At 40.2% G+C, this 23,008-nt stretch overlaps 1 protein-coding gene across 3 annotated transcripts in view; it reads left to right on the top strand.

Moving 5' to 3' along the window:
- Window positions 1-23,008, top strand: part of mafga (v-maf avian musculoaponeurotic fibrosarcoma oncogene homolog Ga) — a 59,061-nt gene that overhangs the window by 29,353 nt on the left and 6,700 nt on the right. Inside the window, exons 2-6 of one of the 3 annotated variants that reach the window (XM_069930048.1) lie at window positions 14,249-14,286; window positions 16,366-16,491; window positions 16,772-16,953; window positions 18,307-18,519; window positions 22,730-22,902. In XM_069930048.1, coding sequence (XP_069786149.1) covers window positions 18,453-18,519; window positions 22,730-22,902 — 240 coding nt within the window. In that variant the 5' untranslated portion in view covers window positions 14,249-14,286; window positions 16,366-16,491; window positions 16,772-16,953; window positions 18,307-18,452. Of the gene's footprint in view, window positions 1-14,248; window positions 14,287-16,362; window positions 16,492-16,771; window positions 16,954-18,306; window positions 18,520-22,729; window positions 22,903-23,008 lie in introns of all 3 variants that reach the window. The other 2 variants (XM_069930046.1, XM_069930047.1) reach the window with 2 other exon arrangements.

The following is a 23,008-nucleotide window of genomic DNA, read 5'->3' as shown; positions in this document are numbered from 1 at the left end:
TTCCATGACAATTTCTATAACTAATAGAACTATGGTCATTGGTCCAAAAGTTCTGCCCTGCTGGCACCTGTCACTTGCTCTGTCCCATTGCCCAATAAGAAGCCCAGAGTTGTATTCCCTCTAGCAGGGCCATCCACATATTGGATAAGGAAACTTTCCAGAACACCTATAACAAATTCTGTCCAATCCGAGCCTTTTTTTGCACTGTGGGAATCCCCGTCAGTATGAGAAAAGTTGAAATCACTTCCTAATATGACGATTATTCTTTCAACCAGCTATGGTCTCTATACATATTTGATGCTCTAATTCTTGCTGTCTGGTGGAGAGGGGAGGAGGGTACAACACAGCTCCATCATTGATCATCCCCCTTATTTCAAAGTTTAAATCATAGCTTCACTGCATTATCCCTTCAAGAATATCTTCTTTGAGTGCCATTATGTTCTCACCAATCAAAACCTCTGCTTCCCCGCCCCCCCCCCCCCCCCCCCCCCATTCTGTTAGCTCCATCTCAATCTTGCCAGGCTTTTAGCACTTAAGATTTTGTCCTCTTATACCCTGAAACATTGAGCTGCCAGTCCTGTCCCTTCCTTAACCATGTTTCTGTTATGGCTGTAATATCCCAGTTGATAGGCAAGATGGCCTGATTTAGATCATGAGCCCTAGGAGCAGGATTGGGCTATTCAGCCCATCGAATCTGCCCCACCACTCAATCATGAGCTGGACCATGCTCCCACTCTGTTCCACTGCCTGATCATCTCCCCATAACCTTTGGTGCCCTGACTAAACAAGAGTCATGAGCCTTGTCAGGGTTTTTGCAACCTTCCCGTCTGCCACACCATTGCTTTGTGCTCCACATCCCTCATTGAATAGTGCTAGCAAATTTTTCCTTCCCCCCCCCCCTGCCCCCCCCCTCCTCCCAAGATATTGGTAACTCTCCAAGTTGACTACAAATTGGGTACAAACTGTATCCTTTGCTACAGGTCCCACCTGCCCCATATAACTGAAGCTCTTCTCATTCCTGTATCACCTTCTTACTCCTGTGTTCTATTCTTCATCTTTCTTATTTTCCCTTCGTGGTGGACAGCTGGCTAATAATTTGGACAACTGAAACGTTAACACAGTTAACGTGACAGTTAGCACAATGCTGTTATAGCATCTGGCCGAGGTCTGTAAAGCGTTCAGGTTCTCCCCATGTTTCTGTGCATTTCCTCCAGGTACTTTGGTTTCCTCCCACTGTGCAAAGTGTAACAGGGTTGATAGGTCAATTAGGTGCAATTAGATAGCATGGGCCAAAAGGGCCTGTTATTATGTTGTGTCTAAATTTAAATTAAAAAAAACATAAAATTAAATCAAAATGTACAGTTGATGACCACCTTGGAGGTAGAAATCATGACTGGTAAATTTTGCAGTTCTAACGAATTGATGATTTCTACAGGAAAATGTCTAATTGTCTAGCTGTTGAATGTGTATATACTGTGGAATTTCTGGCAGGAGTCTGGAACATGTTGCCTTTAATTTTGTGACCTCGTTTCCTTGTTTCAACCCTATTGTCGTTAAAGTACCAATGTGTTTTATTTTGTCTCCAAAAATGGGTGGCTTTCACTGAATTGGTAATCGAAAGCAGTAATCCAAGCACCAGAGAGGGGAAAGCTTTTCACAGGCTCTTGGCCCTTCAGATTTTGTCTTCTGACCCATTGTATGTTCCTGCTGACCAGAACTGGTTGCTGTTCTACTTCATATTCCTCTACAACTGTTGCATTGAATCTCTAGCTGAAACAGCTTTGAAAGAGCAAGTGTTGAGTAGATGGGAATGATTAACCATATGAATGAAAATTTATTCAGAGAATCTTTGATAGTACAAGTTCCTCTTTAGTGTATGTATACAAAGTATCTTTGTCAACATGTAAGGGTATTCGAGTTTAATTTTTATAAATACACAGATTATCATACAATATTTATATACAAAAAAACCACAAAAAAATGTTTAATAGCTTTTACAGATGTTTCTCGAGTGGCTTATTGAAATCAATAGCTTTCTAGTGAAGCAGCGTGTTAAGTGAATTGGGGGTGATGTATCTGTGATGTTTTAATATGCAGGTAGGTGTTATTTTACAGTTTAGTTGTATTTATTGGTGTGTGAGGACAATGGGATTTATGTTGTGTGTGCGCGTGTGTGTGTTTTTCCCCTCCCACCCCCACCTATTTCCTCCACTTCACTGCGCTGCACATTTGCAAATTTGAAAAAGAATGCAGCCAACTTTAAGGATGTGTAAACCTCAAGTTTGGTTTGATCAGCAATCTTGGCTTCTGAAATATTCTTTGCCCAATTTTAACCTGACCAGGAATACCAAACTACAGCACAGCATCCATTGTTAACCATTAGAAACCTGGATTCCTTCTGCAGTTTTCTTCTAAGCTGTGAGGGTAAATTTGCGACAAATCTTGAATTCTCAGAGCTTTTTGTTGGCGTACTCTGCAGTGGTTCCAAAACCCTTTATTGTATCTTCTGAATTTTGCATCAAGTGTACATACTACCAACACAAACTAAAGGAATTCTTTGGTTGTATTGAAGTAGAATGTATATTGCAAAGATTTGGAAATGCAAAATATATTCAGTGTCTCATGTAATTTTACGTTGATTGTGTAATCGAAGGTGCTGTTCAATTGTTGAGCTGTTATTGGAGTTGCTCTGTGTTTGTTGAATGGCTAACCTTATGTTCTAAAATACAAACCTATTTGGCTAAACTGCATAAATGACTTTGGTTTATCGTACACACGTATTTAATTGTGATGTTGTAATTAGTGCTGTTCTACACAATAGTTTTAGTGTGGAATAAAATTATTTTTTAATCGTCAAAAACAATTTCTATCTGTGCCATGAAGGGCTGTGCAAAATACTCTCAGCATCTCAAATCAAACTGGCTTTTGAAGGATCCAATCCCCTGATCACAATTAACCATGAATTCCCAGATCCTAGTCCAATGAAACCAGTTAACTTGTTCTAAATGCATCTGATTTTGGGAAGGTGGGGGGGGGGGGGAGCGAGGGGAGCGAGAAATATCAATTACAATTTTGAATGCAGTAATGCATAGGTATATTTTTTTTTTTAAAAAGTGGTAGTTCATAATTTTGATCAAAATGGCTCCAAATCCCCTCCCATTTGCTCCAAAATATGCACCCACTTTTAGCCAATGCTGTATGGATGTCGGTTTGAGATGTTGACTGGCTGGTGCTGAGACCATGCCTGCCTTTGGCCAGCTTTTTGTGCCATGTGTAAATGTTTTATCTTGTACACCAGCTGTGTTGTGATTATCACCTTGCAACACGGCAACTTACTGCAATATCAGCATCTGAGCATTTTGTTGAGTGTGGAATCATATGGACAGGTGTTAAGTGACAGCAATTGCATTGTAATATTCAGTTTGAATTTCATTAGTTCCGTAATCAATCAAAACTATCAAGTTATAGAAGCCTCCTAAACTCAAAAGTAGCTTCCATTCTTAAAATTGGTACTCTTCAATTATGGAACAGTGTTTTAGAAAGTTAAATTTAAAAAAAAAATTACTTTTGAACATCTTCCATGTTCCTTTTCTTTCCCACCCTAACCCCAACTCCACCTCCAGTTATAAAAATGTCTTACTTTTAGATTACCTGTTTAATTTTCAGTTGGGCAAACCTATATCAAAGCCATTTAGAGAGGTAGAAACATGTAAATTGTAATATTTGATTGTGCCTAACCAGCGAGGATTAGTTTAAGAATTATGTAATTTCACATGGGAGGAAATTACAATTTGGGTAACTTTGTAAAAGGGCATGAAAAAAATGATTGTAAAGCAACGTTTATATTTGAAGCAGAGATCTTGTTCCAGACAAGAGGAAATTGCACTACTAGACTACTATATAGGGTTCAATTTTCTTAAAGGGCTTTCAGCATCCATCTGTTCAATATTTTGATAGAGAAACTGTGATCATTGAGTGGACCAGGCATTCATGATGTGTCCAATGTTATAGGAGTTGGAGAAGGAGCATTACATTTTTTTTTTTAAAAACAACATTTTAAAATAAATTTTGTAAACCAACTAATCAATTTAACACCAGTAGGTCAAGGAATCACTTCTCCCTGATGTTCGCCAAAGCAACACAAATCCAACTGAAGCCTTGTTCTGATTCCCATTCAAATGCTGAAGTGATTTGTTTTTCACTATTACTGCTCAGCCTGTGACATTTATTCTGTGAATAGTGTAAGTGCTTGATTTAGCAAGTGCTTTTGTACGTGAGGTGTGTGGCATACGTGCGTGCAGCTTGGTGACTTGTAAAGTGAGGCTCTTCAAATATGCAAGCGGCCATTTGTGTTCAGCACAACGGTGCTAGAATAGTGCCCCTACAGGTAGCAAGGTGACTACTCATTGTACAACTAATGTATTGATCCAAGGGCTGAAGAATTTGTATTACAGGAGTTGTGAGTGTGTGCCTGGTGTGTGTCCATGTTTTGTAGTTTTCAAAGTTGTAGACTGGAATTATACACGCAAAAGGTCAATATTATTCATGTATTAGCACGGAGAACATCACAATTGTATTTAAACCATTTTGGTTTGGATTCCACATGAAATGTTACTTTTAAAACATGCTAGTGAGGAATATTTTATTTCCTGCAACAACATCCTGACAATGACAAGTTTATTCAGAAGTCATCAAAAGCTATCTTTTTAATTGGATGATTACCTGATCATTTAGATTTTTTTTTGCACAATTAGCCAGTTATTAGTGTGTGTTTCCCAACTTGACAAGCAAATCTTGTGCTCTTAGCATGCAAATAATACCTGGGCTATTAGAAGTTTGCAAGCAGATGAGAGATGAAATATCCTTGTGCTTCTTGGCTGCATTCTGTGGCACACCGCACAGGATGTTCCACCTTGCATTGTTGCAGAGGAGTGCTAACCTTTTGGATTGGGTTGGGCAGGTGTTCTGTTTTCCTGTTGACGGAGTGCTGCATCCAGCTTTACACTTATTGCAGCCCTTTGACCAGATGCTGGAAATCTTTCCGAAGCATTTCCAACCATTCTGAACACATTGCTGGGTGGTTTCATGTCACTGGGAAATTAAATTGGAGTGTGGAATCTAGTGAAGTTGTGTGCCTTCAGTTATTTAAAATGAGATCCTGCCTTTACACGTGCTTGGGAAGCAAAGGTGCATCAGAAGAAAGTGCTGCTGTCGATTTTGGATATTGTGTATGACTAGAGTCCAGCCGCAGTATTCTAGTTTTTGACAACTATTGTTTACAGCTTCCCATTTGCAGATGATTTCTCCCTGATTCTTAAATCTTCATGCTCAATGCTGGCTCTGGGATTGACTTTAAAGCTGCTTTAAATTTACTGCCCCTCCATATAACCTGTCTCAATCTTTGGAGCCTTCTGTGTCCTGCAGAAAAAAAAAATTCTTAAGTCCATATGTGCGCTAATGATGAAATAAACATATTGCACAACATCAGTCTGAAGGAAAAAGTGCATAACAGATCAAAATTTATTAAAAGATTTGCATGAGGAAAATGTTGACTTTTAATTTCCCGGGAGCATTGTAATCACACTGAAGATTGAATGTTGTGAGGAGGTTACAGGTTTGTGCAGTACCAGGTAAATTAGGTTATAGGTATTTTGACGACGAACGCTGCCTGTATCAAATTCTGGCCCAAAGGGTGTAATGAATCACTCGGCTGTCATACTTTGTATAAAGTCAATTTAATAAGTATTTATTATCTAAATTATTGTACTTTATGATCTGTAGATAAGTATGTATTCATAACTGCCATGAAAATTAACTGTATCAGTTTCCATCTGACGCATCATTAATTTATTTCTGTATATACTGTATGTTTGTTGAGATACAACTTACTTTATTTTGTATATGACCAATAAACACTTTTTAAAGTGATCAAAACTGAACAACAGAAATGGTCTTTTACATGCGTACAAGTGTGGTGATCTTACTGGAGTAGAAATCTCCTCACTTGCCAATCCGAAGCGGTTTATTTTCCTCCCTAAATGCATTAAGAAACCAATAATCCTTGAGTTGTTTTGCCTGAATGACATCGAGAGCTAGAGAAGGCCATTGAATCTCAAGCCCAGTTAGCTTTTAACAAGGTCATAGTTGAACTTTACATCAGCTATGCTTTCCTGGCATCGACAATTATCTCATCTCTAAATATGCCCATGAATCAGACTCCGATTCACTTGGCAATTTACCGTCTATTATTGCTGTTGAATATAATTCAAAATATTCACAATCCTTTGAGTAAAGTGTTTCTTTAAATGCTCAACCAAAGTTAGGGGAAATAACTCCTAATCATCTCTCATGTCAACACCACCTAACAATAGTAAGATTGTTCCAAACTGAGAATATGTAAGACATTTTCTTTTCTATTTGATCTTGTGGCAGAGACCATCTGGTGAATTTTTTTTTTTGCAGGGAGATCAATTGTGCTCTGGTGTGATCTTGCCAAAGCCTCGTATAATTTAGACAAGACTTCTCTGCCCTTGGAATAAAAGTGAAACCACCATGAACTTGTTATACCTGCATGTCAGTTTTTTATGCTTTAATGTCCCAAAATACTTCTCACTTTTTACCCATTAACCTTTCAAAGATGCCCTTCCTATATTTGACTATTTTCATTCCCACTCCTTGCATCATTTTGCCCAATCTTTGAAATTGCTGCTTCTTTTGCTTGTCTTTGAGCTCGTCTTCCCACCTATCTTGAATGATCACCAAAATTGTGTGTGTTTAGAGCTAAATTTTAAATAACAGGACTGCAAAAGTTATAATCCTGGGAAGTAATCCAAGTTTGCATACAATTAACATATTTGAGCAACAGAAGTGAAGTACCGGAATATGGTGAAGGGATGGTATTGGAAGATGCTCCATTTCCTTGAATACAGGGACAAGAAAGAACTTGACCATTGGGCTGTATCTATCTGAACTGTTGGGAATGTTTTGAAGAAACCCACAATCTTTTAGATGATAAAGGTAAAGGATAAACCAAGATTGACTTCACCCTGCAGGTGGTAATAATAAAACATTTAGCAAAATTACGGAAGCAAGATTCCTTGGGATCAAAGGCCGCTTGAAGTCTGACATGGTAATTAGGTCATTATAACAGTCTTCCACAGAACGGACAGTTGGTTTGCTGATGAGCCATTTGAGGGTCCCCACCCCTTCTGTTTTGGTGTATGGCCTTGTGATTAACTTATCACCACCAGTGTTCTTTTTCCACTTTGATCATGGCACAGAGATTCCCAGGAAATGGGCGCTACATTTATTTCATGGCCGTTTTGAGTACATCCTTGAACTTTGTGTCTGGATGCCTGATAATCCTCTCAGGGCCAAGCACATTTCTATTGGGTATCTCAAGTAGGCCCTGTGAACAATGTAGCATGCCCAGTGAAGTTGAGTGCAACTTGGGTCTCGATAACAGCAATTGAGGCCTGGGAGATGACTGACATTAATTCACTTTATCCCTCCAGTGAATTTGAAGCATTTTGTGAAAACTTCCTCAAGATTACTGCTACAGCAACTTCAGATGTCAGAAGCAAATTGGAGGAAAGGGATCTCTGCGTCCCTGTTGACCATGAACTTTGGGCCAGGTGTGAGGTCTCGATCTTAACGTATCCTTTTCCTCAAGTAATCAAGAATTGTGCAGGTGCAAATGGTAGTGGTTTTCATCATTGATCTCTCTGTGAGAGCAGACCCCCCCCCCCCCCCGAGATGGAAGTGGTCCACATTTCAAGGTCTCTCCATGAATGTCAGATTGCGGTGTGGTGTAGCAAGGGGTAGTTGGTAGAGGAGATGGCAGGTGGATGCTGTCAGGCATGCTTCTATGGGGTTGTTGACAATGGCTTAGAGCTGGTCCTTTCAATGTCCATCAACTCAAATTTTGTCTGCTGACTGGAGCTTGACAACTGGGGTTCTTGACCTTGGTTCTAGGGTGTTGAAGAGCTCACCATTAGTTTTGAAGATTAGCTGCCCTCCTGCAGGGAATTTGTTGAAAGAAAAATGCGACACTGTGGCAAGAAACACTGGGTGGGGGGAGAGAAGGGAGATGGGGCAGGGGAAATGTGCATGTTAATTGTACAATATACCGGACAAAATAAAATTTTATTGACTTGAGGGGAGCATGGTTGGCATAGCAGTTGGCACAATCAGGATCGAATCCCACGCTGTCTGTAAGGAGTCTGTACTTTCCCCGTGTCTATATTGGTTTTATCCAGGGACTTGGGTTTCCTCCCACCCTTCAAAAACGTACTGGTGTGCAGGTTAATTGGGTGGCTGGGGCTGGAAAGGCCTGTTACCATGTTGCATATCAAAATGTAATTAAATCCTGAGGGCCTTCTAAGAAGTGGGGATCTTGTAGATGGGATTCAGAAATGGAAAAGGATTTCAAAATTCTTTTATTGTCATGTAATAGTACAGAACATGTAATTTTCGAAATTTGGGTCTAGCATCAGTTGCATTTGGCTTTCCTGATTGCGACTGTTAAATGGTAAAAATGTGCAAATGCAGAGATACAGCAACTATATTCTAAAGGTTTCAATGGACCATTTAATTTTCATATCAACTGAGATAAACCAGCAAGAATGCTTCAGGAGGGCAGGGTGACTACTGGATTTAAATAATGCGTAATGAGCCATATTTAATTGACTGCCTCAAGGTCGTGAATGTTCATCTCAATCTTATTAAATAGTGTTTATAAAAGAGAAAAACCAGAAAGCGAAAAGAATTTAAATTTGGGGAAAACTAATTTTCTCTATGATGCAATGAATTGTCAATTGTAAAACTGGCAAATCCATTAAATGGAGAATCAAAAAATAAATTCAATTTTTGATGAACTCCAAATAATTTATCAGGTAAAGCACCATGTGCCAAAATTCAAATTATGAAGAACAATGTTAAACTAAAAGAAAATGTATTAAATTAAAAGCTAAAGACGCTGCCAGCAGGTGAACACCAGTCATGAGGAAGCTACTAAAAAGGAGTATGAAGCAACATTAAAAAAATCTCAAAAGAAAATTAATGGCCATGAATAACTAGTGATTGTTATCTTGGAGCTGACATGAAAAGAACTTAATTCTTTATTTTGCACCAGTATTTGTGGTTCACGGGCAACGTTTGGCAATTGGGTTCTCTGCAGAATCTTCAAAGCTTGAGGACAAAAATCCTGAAAGTGTTGTTTCTTTCTGATGATTCCATGACATTATTCTTCTTTGGCTTGGCTTCGCGGACGAAGATTTATGGAGGGGGTAAAAAGTCCACGTCAGCTGCAGGCTCGTTTGTGGCTGACAAGTCCGATGCGGGACAGGCAGACACGATTGCAGCGGTTGCAGGGGAAAATTGGTTGGTTGGGGTTGGGTGTTGGGTTTTTCCTCCTTTGCCTTTTGTCAGTGAGGTGGGCTCTGCGGTCTTCTTCAAAGGAGGTTGCTGCCCGCCAAACTGTGAGGCGTCAAGATGCACGGTTTGAGGCGTTATCAGCCCACTGGCGGTGGTCAATGTGGCAGGCAACAAGAGATTTCTTTAGGCAGTCCTTGTACCTTTTCTTTGGTGCCTAAAGAAATCTCTTGGTGCCTGCCTTGTACCTTTTCCTTGACATTATATGATAGGGTTAAATGCTCCTTTTCATTCCCCTCCAAAAAATGTTAAAACTTTTCATTACTACAGTTCAGTATAAAGGCTGACAACTGTATTGGAGATGCTGACATTACTTCAAAGTCAACTGTTGGAAGAAAGCAATCCCTTGTTTTGATGTATACACTTTTTAAATTCATTTCCTTTTAATCAAACCTGCATTATTCTCCAAATGTTTTTTTTTCCCCCACTCCCCACTTCTTGAGTTATCTGGTCCTTGTTGTTCTGGCCAACACCAATTTTCATTTGTAAGAAGGCTTCAGTAAATGCAGCTCTTTACCATTGATGTTTTCTGGGCCTGATTTGCTATTTAATAGAGAAGGAACTGTGAAGTGCAAAGCTAACTTCTACACTCGCCCTTGCCCTCTGGAGGCAGCAGCCAAGACTAGCAAGTAAAACTTAGTTATTTTTGTTTCCTTGTTACCCAAGAGAAGCACCCAAGGGCCCTGAAAAGTTGGGCCACTGAGAGGGAGAAATCTCATGGCAATTGGCATTAGAATAATAGATGAACAAGGTATCTGTGCACAGAGATGGAAGAAGTTGATCATTAGGAGTGCAGAATAAAATGTCTCTGTTCATATTGACTCTGTTCGTAAGCAGTGAACATTTATAAATCTCCATGATGTAACATGAAACAAGTCCTTTTCCAGGTTGGGGAACAGTCCAGGCCTGCAATCAATTACATTTGATCTAATCAGCTATATTAAATGAGTTTCTGTTTAGTGAAGTATTTTTTAAGTAATGATTAACTGGAATTAATTCCAATGCTGTTGGGCTGTTTGGTTTAATATCAATATTCATAGAACAAAATGCCCTTTGTATACCATACTCCATTGCATTTTGGAATCTTTTATATAAAATGAAGTGAGTATGCTCTTTCATGTGGGCAAAAAAAATCTGGGGTGCATTTGTGGAAGCAAGTTTACTAATGGTAAATTGTTGAATGATGGAAAGAAATTCTGGCAGGATCCTTAATAGCATTTCCTGCTGACAAACTACATAGGACTTTGAATTATTCCTCACTTTGTGGATCTGTTTTTAAAAAAATTTTGCCATTTTTCAACTTGTGCCCAATATCTTTACACTCAGTTTTAATTGCTTCGATGAAAACAATTATTTGCCTCTCCTGGGTAGCGTATGGACTCTTACCACGAAGTGAAACTTTTTTTATTGGTTGTTTTCAAAATGTCTGTGGCTATGTGGAACTTTTATTTAAAATCGCCTTAATCTAACCCTGAAAAAAAAGGTCACCACAATTAAATGTATCAGAATTGTGTTGTTTTTTCTAAAGTCACTATTTTAAAATTCAAAGGTTTCACTTTTTTAAAAAAAACATTGATTAGTAACAAATTACCTGGAATTTAGTTATTGTGAAGCCAAATTAATTTTAACAGCAAGACTATTTAATTAATTTGTGTTAAAAGGCAATACTCAAGAGTGCAGAAATTCATCTGTGGATTTCAATTGATGTGGCAAGTATGTTGATTTGATGTGGAGTCAGTTTTGTGGCAGCAAAACATCCTTCCATCCAATGCACCAATTTGTCTTCCTGAGCTAGTGCATTTTGCCTAAATTTGGCCCATATCTCTCCAAACTTTTCCTATCCATGTACATGTCCAAATGCTGTGTATCCTTTGCAACAGTACCAGCCTCTGGCAGCTTGCTTCACATGCCTACCACCCTCTGTGTCCCCTCAGGACCCCTTTAAATATTTCCCCTGTCCCCTTAAATCCACGCTGTCTGGTTTGAGAGGAATAGACTATGACTATGTCCCTTAGTGATTTTTATAAACCTCAAAAAGGTTCCCTCTTCAGCTTCATGTGCTCCAGGGAAAAATGTCCCAGCTTTTCCTTGCAACTCCTTGAAATACATCAGGGATGCAATTGCCAATAATCTAGCCAAAGAATGTGATGAATTTCTGTTTGTTTTTAAAATGTGTGTCACCGCTGGTTCTTTTTAGAATCTAGTGTTACTTATGGTCACTCTGAGCAGAATAGACGTACAGTTCCAACCACTCATTGTTTCAACCCATCTTGAGGCTGTGGAAAGATTAAATGGAAGCTTTTTGACATCTTTTGAAGTCCCATCAACAAACTTAGCAGCAGCTCAAATGAAACTGTTGCATATATTTAATTCCTTTATTTTAAACACCAGAAATGTTATTCTTTAAAAATAATTATCTGCCTCAAGAGAATCACAGGGACTGTCGTGGTTTATAGTCAGGGAGGGAGGTAGTATTAAAATTAATTGGGAGAAGTAATATTTTGGACTTGTAGGTGCCACATGAGCTGAAGGCTTTTCTGATCACGTTGAAGTTTGGATCTGGAGCTTGGGTCGCTGATGGATTGGACTGATGTCTGTGTGGCTGCAGGAGAATCCATGGACAGTCAGCGACTCTAAAAGGACTTTTTATTTTGCTCATCTTTCTCCGACTGTAAGATGGCAGGCGAAAGGCAATTTTGTGTAATATTACATCTTTTTTATTACATGACAATAAAAGAACCTTGAATCTATTTTAGTGACAGGTTGGTTTGTGGAACATGCTTTTTCCTATTAAGATTAAATCATTTACAGAAAGAACTATTTTGTGATGTGGCAAACAAGTGATTTGAGATGTCATATCAGTGCTGGGGAAACTCAACAGGTCAAAAAGTGTAGCAAAGATTAAGATTCAAAACTAATGTTTTGGGCTTGAACCCTTCATCAAGGTATGGACAAAATTTAGGGGTGAGGCGGAGGGGTGGGGGGAAGGAGCACGGTCCCAAAGACAGGAGGTAATAGATGGATGAAGGAGGGAGGGCACAGTAGCAAGCAAGAGGAGGAGGAGAGCGAATAGAGGGGGAAGGGGTAGAGAGCTAAGGGAAAGAAGACGAGGGGAAGGGAGGGAGAATGGAGAGTAGGTTAGCAGAAACCAGAGGCTGATGTCAATGCTGTCTGGCTGGAGAGTGATTTGAGATTTAAGGTATGGGGAGTGTGGAATGTTTGGGAAGAGCACATAAATTTGGATTTGGGATTTTTAAAATAAATCAAAATGTTTAATATCAGCAACATCAAGACTCAGTTGGTTTTTAGATGCTTGTGAAATTGATGATATGAAGTAACATTACAAAAGGGAGGACCCATGATTCGGATCATGGGTCCTCTACCGGCATCACCTACGGCTCCTAGAATGCTTCCACCAGCGTTGTCTCTGCTCCATCCTCAACATTCATTGGAGCGCTTTCATCCCTAACGTCAAAGTACTCGAGATGGCAGAGGTCGACAGCATCGAGTCCACGCTGCTGAAGATCCAGCTGCGCTGGGTGGGTCACGTCTCCAGAATGGAGGACCATCGCCTTCCCAAGATCATGTTATATGGCGAGCTCTCCACTGGCCACTGTGACAGAGGTGCACCAAAGAAAAGGTACAAGGACTGCCTAAAGAAATCTCTTGGTGCCTGCCACATTGACCACCGCCAGTGGGCTGATATCGCCTCAAACCGTGCATCTTGGCGCCTCACAGTTCAGCAGGCAGCAACCTCCTTTGAAGAAGACCGCAGAGCCCACCTCACTGACAAAAGGCAAAGGAGGAAACACCCAACCCCAACCAACCAATTTTCCCCTGCAACCGCTGCAACCGTGTCTGCCTGTCCCGCATCGGACTTGTCAGCCACCAACGAGCCTGCAGCTGACGTGGACATTTACCCCCTCCATAAATCTTCGTCTGCGAAGCCAAGCCAAAGAAGAGACAGAAGGGAGGTAATTTGGTCCATGACTTCTCTGGTCAAAATATTTAGAATAGAAAAATCAACTTATCACAGTGCAAGTCCATGCTTTTAATATCTATTGGGAATTAATATGGGGCAGTTCCACAATACTCTCCTCTATCTGCATCCATTCCATACTGTTGGAAATAGATCAATGTATTTCTTACTATCATTACGGCGACTCCAACACCATTGGCTCATGAGTTTCGGGGTGAAAGAGGCACAATACCTTTTGTTTCAACTGTTATTTCTTGGACAATGGTATTGTGAGCTGGTCGTCATGTTTTTAAAAAAGATAGTATCCTTCTGTTGTCTCCCGTAAGGCATGGTATCAAAATAAAAACACAGTATGTGAAATTCCACTTTATTAGGGAATTGTTGACTTGAGAGTTGGGCATTTTGTTCAAGATTATTATTTGTAAAACAATTGTATAAGTACATCTGGAAGAAACAGCATTCTTTAGTCCTTGTTGTAAAAATTAACAACAAATGATATATATGTTAAATAAATAAATAGTTGAGACTCGGAGGGTTTGTATGAGCAGTTCATCAGTCGTTCAGCATTCTCACTGCCCATGGGAAGAAGCTGTTTCACAGCCTGGTGGTGCTGGCTCTGATCCACCTATATCTCTTTTCCGATGGCAGTGGTTGCAAGGGTCCTTGATGATTTTACGAGCCCTCTCCAGACAATGATCCTCTTCGATCGCGTTGATATTGATATTAATCTCTCTGTTCGATGAATTTCCACACTCCACAATTCCTGATTGTCCATTGTCAGAATTTCTACTCCTGTTTCTGCCAAAGTCACTGTAGAGAATCTTTTCTCACCAGCAGAAATCAACTGGAATCCATGGACGTGAAATGCATTTAAGGTAAAAGTTCCATTATTGTCATGTAATACTACATTTGGAATGTAACATGAATGAAATAACTTTTATCTACCGTAAGGCAGAAAGAAAATCGCCACCTTGCCAGTGCCCCTCACAGAAACCTACAGCACCTGGTGTTCCGAGGCGGTTTTCTCCCCAAGTCCTATGCTTGCTTGGCTTTTGGGATCAGACAATCCCAGGCACATTCAGGCTATTGGGTGCTGTTAATGAACAAATAAGCCTGCCCTTCTCAGAATTTTGCTTTGCTTAAGTGATACTCCAACTAGGATCCCAGTGATGCACATTGGATTCAAAAACTTTTCACCCAAAACTCAGACTATTGAATGTTAGGGCAATACACAAAAATGCTGGAGAAACTCAGCATGTGTAGGAAGTCAAGGATGACCAGCATTTCCATCCTGAACCCCTCATCAACTTATGAGCAAAAAGCAGACTGGTGCCTGAATTAAAATAAAAGGAGGAGGAGGGAAGAGAAAGAAGCAGGGGGAAGAGCAGAGGCAAACGGGCAAGAGGTCATGAGTGGATATAGGTAGAAGAAAAAAGGTTGAGAAGTGGCAGGGAAAGGGGGTAGCTCTCTAAATGGAGAGGGAAGGAGTTGGGGTGAAGGAGGATAGGGAAGAGAGAGACTCAGGGAGGGGCTTAGTGGAAATGAGTGGTCGATGATAAATCCAGCTGAAGGTTGGTGCCAAGTGGAGTTCTGCTCCACTGGGACCTCTGTTCTGATTTTTAAAATAAATGATCTGAATAAAGAATCTAGAAGGATGTGTCAGTAGATAACATGAAGGTGGGAGGTGGTATGGATAGTGTGGAAGGTGTGGGTTACAGCAGAATGCAGAGTTGGAAGGAAAAGTGGCAGATAGAGTTCAATCCAGATAAGTGTGAAGTGATCCATAAAGTCAAACTTGAAGGCAAAGTACATGGTTAATGGAAGGATTCTTAATAGTGTGGAGAAACAGCAGCCTTGGGGTCCAAATCCATAGATCTCTTAAGGTTGCTGTGCAGGTCGATAGAGTAGTTAAAGTTTATGGTATGCTGGGCTTCATTAGTTGGGGCATTGAGTTCAAGAATTGAAAGGTAATGTTGTAACTCTATAAATCTCTGGTTAGACCACACTTAAAATATTGTGGTCAGTTCTGGTCACCTCATTACAGGAAGGATGTATGGAGAGGGAGTCGAGGGGATTTACCATGTTGCCTGGATTGGAGAATGCATCGAATAAGGCAAAGTTAGCAGAGCTCGGGCTTTTCTCTTCAGAGCAAAGAAGGATGAGAGGTGACTATATCAGCTCTACAGAATTATAAGAGACATAGATAGGGTGGACAGCCAGCACCTTGGACGAGAGTAGCAAACAGCAGACAACATCTGTACAAAGTGAGGGAAGGAAAGTTTTGGTGAGATATCAGGAGTAAGTCCATCTCTTCCCCCTCCCAACCACAGAGAGCAGTGGATGACTGGAATGCATTGCTAGGGGTTATGTGGCGGATGGTACAAAAGGGACATTTAAGACTTCTTCAGACACATCGATGAAGTAAGATAGAGGGTTATGAGGTTGGGAAGATTTAGTGTTTTGAGAAGGTTTATATCAGCACAGCATCATGGGCTGAAGGACTCGTACTGTGCCGTAATGTTCTTTGTATGGTTGAAGTTGGAATATCCAGGCCTCCCAGTTTGGTCCCCACAGGTACCAAACTTCCTCCCTCTTCTCCCATTCCCCTCAGCTTTTTATTCAGGTACCTGCCAGCTTTTTGCTCAAACCTTGACGAAGGGCTTGGGTCTGAAACCTTCGTTACCCTCTACTTTTGATGCTATGTGACCTGCTGAGTTTCTCCAGCTCTTTTGTGTATTGCAACAACCACAGTGTCTACAGACTTTCCTGTTTCACTCTATTGAACTTCAAACTTTTATAATTAAACACTGAAATGTCAACTTTGGATTTTACAAAAGCTTTAATATTTTATTGGAGTTTTGTTTGGAAATGATTTAAAAATCTAGAGCACATTTGTGAAGTTGATTAGTGATACAAGTATGACATTTTCAAGTTTGCGATTCTTTTCAAAGCAGATGAAGCTTAGGATTCCATTTTGTGAAAACGCGATACTGAAGAGACTCAACTGGTCAAACAATGTAAATTACAGAGCAAAGCTAAAGATGCATAACCATCGTTTCGAGCTTGAGTCCTTCATCAAGGTATGAACAAAATGTAGACAGGTGCCTGAACAAAATGGTGGGGGAGCAGAGGGAGGAGCACAGTCCCACAAGCAGGAGGTGATAGGTGGATAGGACACACCAGCAAACAAGGGGAGGTGGGATGGCTCTGAATGGAGAGGGAAGGGGATGGAGAGCTGGAGGAAGGAAGAGGGGGAGAATGGGGAGTGGGCAACCAGAAACGAGAGAAGTCCATGTGAATGCCATCCAGTTGGAGGATGCCTGGACGTAAAATTAGGTGTCGCTCCTCTTGGTTTGACAGTACACGAGGCCATCGTTCATCACGCATCTCAAGATCATCTTGGCATGAGCTCATAAAGCCTGGAGTTACATAGTGGAACCCGATGGCCATGCCTGTCTCACAACTTTAATCTGCTTTGTTCTGACTGCAACTGATGTCTGTTGAATCATTGAATGTGTTGGTGTGCTGTGAAAACAAACAAGGTAAGTGAATATAAATGATCAACTTTATAATGATCACTGTTCACAATTGAAAATGTTCTATGATCCAAAACAAAATTATGATGTCATCCAGTATAATAATGGGAATATTTAGAATAGTAATTTCTTCCTGACTTTTTTTGTCATGGTGGGGTAGCTTTATTTATTGACAATGAGTGGAATAATGTGACATGATTTGACTGGTGGCACATAATATGACTAGCTATAGAAAGTCTAGATTTTCTTTTTTAAAAAAATACTTTATGAATTTTTTAGTAACGTACAGAATGTGCTGCAGAAAGAAAATAGAGAAAAGCTCTATAAGAATGATCTTACATTAGAATTTCCAAAGCATAGCTATAATAATAAAGAATGGACATAATCAATTAAAAATTTTCATAGCTCCTACCCCTAAACAAGGTTGAAAGTTGAAATCGATGAGATAAAGTAGCTCACTCTGAAGTGGGACAACACGGTGCCAAAGTTCTGTATTAACATTGAACCTAGCGATTATGGTAATAGACCACGAATGGGCCCCATAACATTTGGAATCTAATGTTTGAGTCATTAATTGCATATTTTTTTTTCCAAATTTAAACAGGGCATTACATCCCTCAGCCATTGTAGGGTATTATTGTTCCACTTAATTAAATAGCATGTCTGCTCATCTAAGAAAGTAGATTATAAAGTGAGTGTGTTAAGTTCAACATTTAATTGATGAGGCCATAAATATTTGCATTAGACCAATGGTTCTCAACCATTTTTCTTCCCACTCACGTGCCACTTTATGTAATCCCTATGCCCTTGGTGCTCTGTGATTCGTAAGGGATTGCTTCAGATGGGATGTGAGTGGGAATGGAAGGTTGAGAATCACTGCTCTAGACCCAATTGTTACTGAAATCTTTTGCTTGAGGAAAAATTGTCCTTGGCCCATTTCCTTAGGAGTTTTGAAACCATGCACATAACTAGTCAATTGAGTATGATTAAAACGGTGGTTTTCAAACTTTTTCTTTCCACCCACATACCATTTTAAGCAACCCCTTACTAATCACAGAACACCTATGGCATAGGGAATACTTAGTGGTATGAAAAAGGTTGAGAATCACTGCTTTAGACACAAAGTTGGATCTTTAATGTATTATTTTATTGTGTCACGATAAAGAAGCCACATTTAATACTGAGTTTTAATTCCCAAGTCTAGTGTTTCAGATGTATATAATCAACTGGCATATAAAATAATTATAGGCTGAGTTTTTTCATTACCTTGGTTGAAAAACAAGTCTCAGCTGCGTTGGTTTTCCATTGCCTGTCCCCAGGTAATCCTGCGCAAACTGAAATTTACCATCTTATTTGCAGATGCCTGCTGCTTGATAAATATGGTAGTGCGTCCTTATTGATATTATCCAGGAATTGCTCATTGCATTTTAAAAACATAATTCTGAGGAGCTGCCAAGATTCTCTGGAATCCACTCTTAACAACTTCATAGCTCTAAAAATTCCAAATGGCCTTCACTGGAAAATACGAATTGGAGAGTCAGGAAAACTTTGAACAACTCCTGAAAGCTCTGGGTAAGTTTAAACTGTAACTCATTTTAAACTGTTTAAATGGCCCTGTGAAAGGTATAATTGCAACAGGCAACAAGGAGGTTATAATTAGTTCACATTTTGGTATTAAACAGAAAGTTGGTTACAGCTCACTGATTTAATTTGGCAATTTGTGTTGAACTTTTCTCATCTAATTTCACTGCGGGCTGCAGCTTTGGAAACTTGTGCCAGAGTTCAGGCAAGGTGTAGAGTTCGATATAATTCCGTATGACAATAGCTATTTTGAGCATAGATTTTCAGATGCCACTTGAAAATATTTATTTGTAGAAACCAGGGTAATTGAACAATGTGTGTTTGATTCGACAAGGTTCAGATAACGGGAGGGAATTATCTAAAACTATCATGGTGAAATAAAGGTGTTTCACTCGATGATAAATGCGAAAACTAAATGCAAACTAGTGCACAATAAGTCTTTGTTAACTTGTTAAAGCATTGTGCCACAATAATTGTATTAAAATCTTGAAAATGAAATGCAGGATGAAAATGTTGATGATTGGACTTGATTCTTAAATCCCTTCTCACCGATTAGTAGGGCATCTCATTTTGATGCTTAATCTTCAATTTCATCAAATCAATTTCTCTGCTCTTTGATTCCTTGAACTTTTAATTGGCTAATCATACAATTTCCAAATATGACCCATTTCTTCTGCAAAATGGACATGTTTGGGTTTTTATATGTACTGGCAAAAGGGGATACAGTATTCTCATGACTTCAATTCACCACACTTTAGCCTCTTAGTAGTTTCTACATTAATAAATAAATCCTAATTTCTTGTTACTTTTTCCCCCAAATTTTTGTCCTTGCAGCAAAGTTGCTGAACGTTGGCAGCTGGAAAATACATGCAATATAATCACAATATTAATTTAGAAATTATTTATTACCATAAATGAGGCAGGCATAAAGATGAATTTATTGTCATATCCATTGTACAATGTACATGTGCACCCAAATTCTTGCTGCAGCAAACCAGGTATTTTATTTAAAAAAAAATTCTATTATTAATTCATTTTGAAGGCACAGGAATGATGGAGTGAAAATAATGTACCTACATGAGGATGCAAGATAATAGAATGAAAATATAGTGTTCAGCGTAATATTAGGGTCTTGCACTTCCCCAATCTCCTTTGGAAAGTAGATGTTTGAAAGATGGAATAAAATTGGAGTGGTTGGCCAACATTAGCACTGAGCAGAGAGCGGCTTTGAATAATGGAGAAAAAGAGAGGGAGACTTTTTTTAAAAAAAAACTAACTTCATCAGTATTTCATTATTTTTAAAAATCTTTGCACCAAATTACACAAATGCATGTGACAAAATCTGGAAGGGATTATGGAAAAAAAGTTTTGATGGTTGGCAAATTAAATGGTACCAGTGCACAAACTGTGTTCTCCCCGGTCACAGGAAGAATCTGATGATGGCTATAGTAGAATTCATCATTTTTAAGGCTTTCTCCTGGAGTATTGCTGATCTGAATAGCCTGCCATTGCATTTTGTAATTTGTTTGCAAGTGGCTGATTTGAGCAGCCTGACAATATCCACTGCCTTTCTTTCATTAACTTTCCTGGTAACCTCTTTGGAAAAACTCCATTAGATTAGTTATATGTGATCTACCATGCACAAAGCCATTTTGAGTAATCAGTCCCTGTGTGTTCAAAACTTATACATCCAGTCTTGGCACGTTCCAGGAAGTGCTGTGATATTGTCCCTGGCTAGCAATGACCCCATTCCATTTCATCCCTCTCTCTCTAACATGTCTAAAACAGCAGGACCCAGGAACATTGAGCTGCTCCTCTTGCAGCCAAGTCTCACAAATGGCCACAATGTTATAATTCCTCATGCTAGTCCATGTCTTCCTTACCTCTGCATTGAAATAGATGCAACTCAGAGCATTATGCCTTTACACACAACCTTTCTGTTTCTGCTTTCTTCCTCCATCACTCCACTACCTGCTCTGGCACTGGTTCCCATCCTCCTGCATCTCTAACCCATCCTTCCAGAGAAGAATGAGCAAGCCTTCTTGCCAGTATTTGTCCCACCTTCCCTGCAAGAGAAGCCAATGCTCAAAATATCTGAAGCCCTCCCTCCTGCTCCATCTTATTAGCTGAAGGGTGGATGGTTAGCATAGCCGTTAGCAAAATGTTACTATGACACCAGCGACCAGCGCTGTTTGTAAGGAGTTTGTACGTTCTCCCTTTGCCTACGTGAGTTTCTCCTAGGTGCTCTCGTTTCCTCCCACTGTGCAAAACATATCAGGGGGTGTAGGTCAATTGGATGTAATTGGGCGGCATGGGCTTGTGGGCCAAAGGGTCTGTTAACATGCTGTATATCCAAGTTTTAAAAAAATTATCCTCTTGTGTCTGGCCATATTAGCGTATGGCATGGATAGTGATCCTGGGGTCCTTTCCTTTACCTCAGCATCTAACACTCTGCACTCGCATTCCAGGACCTTGTCACCCTTCCTACCCATGTCAGCAGTCCTGTCCTGGGCCACAACATCTGGCTGCTCATCCTCTCGCTTGAAAATATTGGGGACTCGATCCAAGATGTCCCTCACCCTTGTACCTGGGAGACAACATGCCATCCAGGGGGTCTCAGTCTCGTTTACAGGACCTCTCGTTTTTTCTGTTCATCATTGAATCCCCTGCCACTGCAGCTCACCTCTTCTCCCTCTTTTCTTTCTGTACCAGAGACCTAACTGATGTGACTTCTCTCTGGAAGGTTATCCTCCTCATTAGCGTACATGCTATGGAGGGTAATGGCCACTGAGTAGCCTGCTCTGACTGCCTCTTCCCTTTTCCTCTCCGATTAGTCACCCAGCTACCTGCCTCTGAAGTGTGGCTGCCTCCCTGCAACTCCTGTCTATCATCCCTTCATCAACCCAAATATTCATCCAGCTCCAGTTTCTGACTGCAGTCAATAAGGAGCTTCAGCTGGATGCACTTCCAAGTTAAATGTCAAATTTATTGTCGGAATACATTCACGACATCACATAAAAATCTGAAACTCTTCCTCTTGCAGGCCAGGCAGAATCTCTAATTACTGGAATCTGTAAACGATAGTCAAGAAGAAAGAACCTGTGTAAATAGAGAAAAATAATTATTCATTAATAAATAATGAGCCAAGTTAGAGCCTTTAAATGAGTCTGAGTTTGTTATTCAGGAGTCTGATGGTAGAGGGGTAGCAACTCTCCCTGAACCTAGTGGTAGGAGTCCTGAGGGGCCTATATTTTCCTGATGGCAGCAACAAGAACACTTTCAGGTGTGGTCATCCGGGACACTGGCTTCTCTCATTTCCCACAAGAGGGGTCTACCATTGCCCTGGCTGCACTCCCACTGCTCACTCAATGCAATAAGAAAAAGACCTTGCCTGTTCTTCAGTTTTTCCAACTGAAGCCTTTTGTTTCCAGCAGGGTTGTTTTCACTGCCGTCTGCTGCACCTCTACCTCTGCTCGAGCCAACATCTCAAAGTCTGCACTGGGACACTCACACCATAAGACAGAAGCAGAAATAAGCTATTCAGCCCAACGTGTCTGCCCCATCATTCAATCATGAGCTGAACCATTTTCCAACAGCCCCATTCTCCCTGTAACCTTTGCCCTGAAGAACCTATGAATCTGCCTTAAATACACCCAATGACCTCACCTCCACACCTGCCTGTGGCAAAAAATTCCACAGATTTACCACCCTCTGGCTGAAGAAATTCCTTTGCATCTCTGTTCAAAGTAGATTCTCCTTAATCCTGAAGTAATGCCCTCTTGTCCTAGACTCACCCACAATGGGAAACAATTTTTCATCATCTACTCTGCCCACATATTTCAACATATGCTGAAGAGCTGTGAAGAACATGTCATACGATCACCCTCTCATTCCTGGAATCCTGGAATCCTCCAAGTAAACCTCTCCAATGTCAGCACATCCTTTCTTGATTGAGGAGCCCAAAACTGCTCACAATACTCCGTGAGGTATCACCAGAGCCTTATAAAGCCTCAACATCACATCCTTGCTCCTGTATTCTATAATTGGCAGCTCTAATCGAACTTCCCTTTTAGTGGCTGATGGGTGTTTCTGTCCAGTCATCTCGTGCCACTTTCTTAGTTTTGGCTCCTGCACTCTATTTACCTTTAAATTCAAAGGTCCCGACTGAGCTATTGGTACATTTTTTTCCCCCACTTGTTAGGTTTCTCAGATGATATCATTCGGAAATACAAAGGCATGAGCAGCACAGTTGAGCTCGTTCAGAATGGGGAATCATTTCGATGCATTTACCATTTTGGTAGCAGAGTCATTACAAACAACTTCACCCTCGGAGAAGAGAGTGAATTTGTATCGTTCACCGGGCACAAAGTTAAGGTAAGAATGTTTTCTTTAAGACAATTTCTAAAAATTAAAATTTATTAAACCAGTTCTTTCCAATTATCTTTAAGCCTGAGGCACAATCTTCTATTATTGCAGAAAA

This window comes from Narcine bancroftii, chromosome 3 (genome assembly GCF_036971445.1).
Source record: "Narcine bancroftii isolate sNarBan1 chromosome 3, sNarBan1.hap1, whole genome shotgun sequence".
Classification (NCBI taxonomy): domain Eukaryota; kingdom Metazoa; phylum Chordata; class Chondrichthyes; order Torpediniformes; family Narcinidae; genus Narcine; species Narcine bancroftii.
Note: the sequence above shows the minus strand (reverse complement) of the source record. Positions and strands in the feature narration are given on the sequence as shown.